Genomic DNA, 6,000 nt, shown 5'->3' on the forward strand with positions numbered 1-6,000 from the left:
CAGCGGCCCACTAAGGGGGCGGGGCAGAGAGGAAGTGTTTCGTCATCACTCAAAGTGAGCGTTGGGTCAATGCTCTTCCAGGGCAGAGCTCTGCTAAAGAGCTCTAGCATGAGAAAAAAAGCCCTGTATTTGTTCTGCACAGTGCAAGCAAATTTAATAACATGCTTGCACTGTGTTTCCTTGCAACTTGTCTCCGGTGTCTCTATTAATGGATACCAGGAGACAAAAGGGCCAGGAAAGAGTATTGTCCACGTGTTTAGAGCCTGCTTGTGGTATTGCGTGTGTGTAGAGTGAGCTGATTGTGGTGTGGTATTGTGTAATAAGGTCGGTTTTAGTCGTGTTGTGTTTTTGGTGTAATGTAATGCATATGTGGCTAGGGGCTGTAGAGAATGTGTGTATAGGGGAATGTAGCAAGTGTGTGCATACAGGCTATAGTGTGTGTGTGTGTATATAGGTGATGTAGTGTTTGTAGGGGTTGTAGAGAGTGTGTGTTTAGGGGTGTAGTATGTGTTTGTTTACAATTAATCTAGTGTATGTATAAGGGATCCAGAGTGTGTATGTTAGGAATGTAGTGTGTGTGTGTATACAGGAGTCTAGTGTGTGTTTGAAGGACCCAGAATGTGTAGGAGATCTAGTGAGTGTGTGTATATAACGGAATCAGAGTGTATATAGGGATCTAGTGTGTGTATATGATCCAGAGTTGGGTAAGGGATCTAGTGTGTGTCTGGAATGTAATGTGTTTAGGGGTGCAGTATGTGTGTGAGGGGTGCTGTAGTGTGTGTGCGTGTATATATATAAAATAAATATGGTTGGAAGTATTGTGTGTGTGTGTTGGGGTTCTGTGTGTATGTGTGAGGGGTGCAGTGGGTGTCTGTGAGGGGTGTAGTGTGTATGTGAAAGGCGCACTATGTGTGTGTGTGATGGATGCTGTGTTTGAGTGGTGCTGTGTGTGATGTGTGTGAGGGTGCTGTATGTGAGGGTGCTGTGCGTGAGGATGCTGTAGTGTGTGTGCGTGTATATATATAAAATAAATATGGTTGGAAGTATTGTGTGTGTGTGTTGGGGTTCTGTGTGTATGTGTGAGGGGTGCAGTGGGTGTCTGTGAGGGGTGTAGTGTGTATGTGAAAGGCGCACTATGTGTGTGTGTGATGGATGCTGTGTTTGAGTGGTGCTGTGTGTGATGTGTGTGAGGGTGCTGTATGTGAGGGTGCTGTGCGTGAGGATGCTGTGTATGTGTGTGAGGGTGCTGTGTGTGATGTGTTTAAGGGTGCTGGATGTGTGATTTGTGTGTGAGGCTTCTGTGTTTAAGGGTGCAGTGTGTGTGATTTGTGTGTGAGGGTGCTGTGTGTGATTTGTGAGTGTGGGTGCTGAGTGTGATGTGTGATGTGTGTGAGAGTGCTGAGTGTGAGAGTGCTGTGTGTGCTGTGTGTGAGTGCTGTGTGTGCTGTGTGTGAGTGCTGTGTGTGTGATGTGTGTGCTGTGTGTGAGAGTGCTGTGTGTGATGTGTGTGAGAGTGCTGTGTGTGCTGTGTGTGAGAGTGTTGTGTGTGCTGTGTGTGAGAGTGCTGTGTGTTCTGTGTGTGAGAGTGATGTGTGTGCTGTGTGTGAGAGTGCTGTGTGTGAGAGTGCTGTGTGTGAGAGTGCTGTGTGTGCTGTGTGTGAGAGTGCTGTGTGTGCTGTGTGTGAGAGTGATGTGTGTGAGAGTGCTGTGTGTGCTGTGTGTGAGAGTGATGTGTGTGAGAGTGCTGTGTGTGCTGTGTGTGAGAGTGATGTGTGTGAGAGTGATGTGTGTGCTGTGTGTGAGAGTGCTGTGTGTGAGAGTGCTGTGTGTGGGAGTGCTGTGTGTGAGAGTGCTGTGTGTGAGAGTGCTGTGTGTGAGAGTGATGTGTGTGCATGTTAAAAGGGATTTTGTTTTGGGGTGGTAAAAAAAACAACTGATAACTAATTATGTGCCCCCCCCTCCCTTCTTACCTTTACCCTGGGAGAGGGGGGGCCGGCATGGTGGTACCAAGGAGAGGCGGGGGGGACCGGCAGTCGCACATCATCCCTGGTGGTCCAGTGGGTGAGTGAGAACTCTTGCGAGATCCGGTCGTTGCCATGGCAACGCACCGGATCTCGCGAGAGGAACCCGGCGGAACTGCAAGATAGAGCTCCGCCGGGTCCTCTCCCTCCCCAGCCGCATGTGCCGCAGGTCTATTAAAGCGGGCCGGTGAGGGAGATCTTTGATCTCCTCACCGGCCCTTCATGGCAAACAGCGGGGCCGGCGCTCGGATAGTGCCGGCCCTGCATAGACCGGCAGGGGAGATCCTGGGACCTTCCCCTGCCGGCCTCGGCCCATGGCCACCGCGGCCCACCGGGCACTTGCCCGGTTTGCCCGATGGCCAGTCCGGGCCTGATGCACACTGTCATCTCCCTAGCACAGTGTTACACATCTCTCTTTTCTATACACAGTCATCCCACTAGCACAGTGTTACACATCTCTCCGTTCTATGCACACAGTCATTCCACTTGCATAGTGTTACACATCTCTCCATTCTATACACACAGTCATTCCACTAGCACAGTGTTACACATCTCTCCGTTCTATGCACACAGTTATCCCACTAGCACAGTGTTACACATCTCTCTTTTCTAAACACAATCATCCCGCTAGCACAGTGTTACAAATCTCTCATTTCTATACACACAGTCATCCCACTAGCACAGTGTTACACATCTCTCCGTTCTGCTCACACAATCATCCCACTATCAAAGTGTTACATAACTCTCTTTTCTATACACGCAGTCATTCCCTCAGCACAGTGTTACAGATCTCTATTTTCTTTACACAGTCATCTCACTAGCACAGTGTTACACATCTCTCTTTTCTATATACACAGTCATCCCACTAGCACAGTATTACACATCTCTCTTTTCTATACACACAGTCATCCTACTAACACAGTGTTACAAATGTCTCCTTTCTATATACACAGTAATTCCACTAGCACAGTGTTACGAATCTCTCCTTTTTATACACAGTGTCACCCCACTAGCACAGTGTTACACATCTATCCATTCTATACACACAGGCACTGCACAGCAGAAATAACACTTGATTCAGTTTAGAATTAAGCTGGCAAGCAAAGATAATACTAAATAATGTAGGTGCAATCCAGCCCAACAATAAAACTAATTAAAATACTTGTTATTTATATGTTCATGCCATTAAATATGAAAACTGTGGGCGTAATGGAATTCCCTCTGATGTCTATGCTGATTCATCCCTTCTTTCTTGTGCATGCTTCATGTATCACACTGGCAGACTGGAAGTTTGTACTGATGCAACCTTATTGTGTTCCCTCTAAATTACTCATGTTACAGGTTCTTCAAACCAACAGATTCGCCAGACATGCGTACGGAAGAGTCTGATATGCGCCTTTGCAATTGCTTTCATCATCAGCGTAATGCTAATAGCAGCTAATCAGGTCCTGCGCAGTGGCATGAAGTGATGGAGGCAGGCATCCCAATTATGTACTTTTTGGAGCATTTCCCATGTTCTCTCCCACTTCTCTTCCCTGATCTCTGGCCTACTCAAGGACTAATGGACCCAGAGGGACTAAAGCTCTCCACACCATTACACCAATGGGATTCCTTCACCCAGAATGTGCATGGGAAGAATTGCATGGAAAATGCATGGGCATTTAAATTGTCAGGTGACCATCCGTGCTTTTATAACCTATAAAACAAAGGAACTCTCTCTATATAATTTAGATGTATATATGTATACGGATATATAACTCTATATTTATGAGCAATAACACTTTTGGTTGATGAATGGTTAACACTTCGACCACTGGGCACAGGGTCAGAATGGATACTGAGCTCCTGATTTTATATGCTGCCAAGGGAAAGCATCATGAGGGTTAATTAAATGTGTTCCCCTTCCCAATGTCACCTGCCTTAACCCCGGAAATGCTGGAGGGATTCACGTTATATGTAGCTCTTTGCTCTTTTCCTTCCACATGTCTATATGTTTAGGCTTCTGTTTAAAATGTTAGCAACCTGTCCCAAGGTTGCAACATTTGGATTGCTGTGATTGCTCACTCATGTCGTTGCTACAATGCCAGTATCACCTTGCAAAGCATTATGATGCAGGCCAGTCTATCAGAAAAAAAGCTTTGTATTGGCTTTCTTCAAATCAGGTATGCTCCTCATAAATCTGGTTGGTAGAGTCTGTCTGCATACAGAACACCACTCACTTATTCCTTTTATTTCTCCTGCATTGTGACATCTGTTCTTCTAGACCTCTTTGCATCTTTATTATTCCTCAGACCTCCTCTTTTCATACATTACCTCTACAATTGTTTTCATGAATTACTTGTATTTAGTTCTAAGCAGCACTTGTCTTCTGCCCCGAATGTCTCTTTTGGTTATAACTTATGTTTTAATAACTCTGTCATTCTGCATTAACAGTCTGTGTTCTTCTCATATTATTCTCTTCTCTGCATTTACTCTGTTTCTCTCTAACTTATCTTCACGCTATCTCATCCTGCTCTCCCCATTTATTTTGAATTTAATTTCTTGCCCTCTTCATTACTTAAACCATTTGCATTTTCATTATGTTTTTCATGGCGTGATTTTTCCTTTTCTCTGCCCACATCATCCAGTAGCCCATTTCTCTCATGCTCCAGTTACTGCAACTCCGTCTCACTTTGTGATAATTCCTCCTTCTGACTGCCCTGCTCCCATCCCATGTTCCACCTTAATTCCACTGTTACAGCTTCTTGCTGTCCATTGTAAAACCTAAGACTGTAACTGCTTAGAGATTTTCATTTGGGATCTTCTCTAATTCCAACCAAATGTAGAAAAGCAACCATGCATGGAAAACTGCTTGTTAATAGAAATAAATGTTAAAAAAAAAGAAAGAAATCCTCTCCCTGCTCCAATCCGCACAGAAACAGGCAGTCAGTTAGTAACCCTTTGAAGGTGTGCCATGTGCGGAGGACCTTTTTATCCACTATAGACAACAAATCCTTGTTTTTCTCCTTTTGTCTCTTATTAATTTTTTGGCTCTTACTCTCTCCCATATCTCCCTCTCTTTATGTCTGTATATTTTTGTCTTCCATTTTTTGCCCAAGTCTTTTTATTTCTTATGTTTTTTCTTCCCAACGCTCTCCTACTTTTTCCTGTAGTTCTTATTCTTCAATTTGTCAGACTCTTCTTCCTTCCACCAATGCTCTATATTATATTGTTTTAGGTCTCTTTCTTTATTTCATAGAACACAGAAGAAATAAGGTTCTTAACCCTCTTTCTTTTTCATGCTATAGCCTTTTTGCTTCTTCTGGTTTATCAAATTTTTCATATATTTCCCAGTAGTGACTTTCACTTTCCCAATCTATTTCACTGTTTTGTTTTATAATTATTATTTTTTTTCTTTATTTTCTTCTTGCAATAAATTGTATTGTCTGGATTTCTCTCATAGTGGAAGCAAGACTTGTTTATTGACAGTGTGTGAGTCATTCAAAGTGTGCAGTTGACTATTGTTTAGAGTGCAGGTGTGTACAGCCTCTGGTGCCAATCTAGATGCAGCTAGATGTGGACTGCTGCCACCAAAGTGCCAAGACGGTGCCCTTCTCCATTAGAGATGGTGATTTAAGTGTTGTAGCAGGTGGTACTGTATCACAAGCAGTGTTATTTTGCCATGTGCTATGAGTACAATTCCTTTATTAACACCATTTTGATGAAAATACAATATGTGTTTTTATATACGGTAAGTATATATATATATATATGTATATATACACACACACAAAACTAAATTTGTAATGGGGTGATCTTAATGACACTCTAGAAGATGCACATTTTGTCTGGCAGGGATAGTAGACTCTAATTCTCAGGCATATAAAGAGTAATCGTCTCCCTTCACGCTCTCTTCCTACAGGAAGTTATTGTATCATCACAATGAGAATCGGGATAATGAGCTCTAGGAGTGACAGGCTGCAATAATCAGCTAATGCTG

At 43.5% G+C, this 6,000-nt stretch overlaps 1 protein-coding gene across 4 annotated transcripts in view; it reads left to right on the top strand.

Moving 5' to 3' along the window:
• CABP7 (calcium binding protein 7) overlaps positions 1 to 5,455 on the top strand; it is a 56,536-nt gene extending 51,081 nt beyond the window's left edge. For 3 of the 4 annotated variants that reach the window (XM_063454756.1, XM_063454755.1, XM_063454757.1), the window contains exon 5: positions 3,363 to 5,455. In XM_063454756.1, the coding sequence (XP_063310826.1) occupies positions 3,363 to 3,490 (128 nt within the window). In that variant the 3' untranslated portion in view covers positions 3,491 to 5,455. The remainder of the gene's footprint in view (positions 1 to 3,362) is intronic. The other variant, XM_063454758.1, reaches the window with a different exon arrangement.
• The last annotated feature ends 545 nt before the right edge of the window (positions 5,456 to 6,000 follow it).

Source organism: Pelobates fuscus, chromosome 5 (genome assembly GCF_036172605.1).
Source record: "Pelobates fuscus isolate aPelFus1 chromosome 5, aPelFus1.pri, whole genome shotgun sequence".
Taxonomy (NCBI): Eukaryota; Metazoa; Chordata; class Amphibia; order Anura; family Pelobatidae; genus Pelobates; species Pelobates fuscus.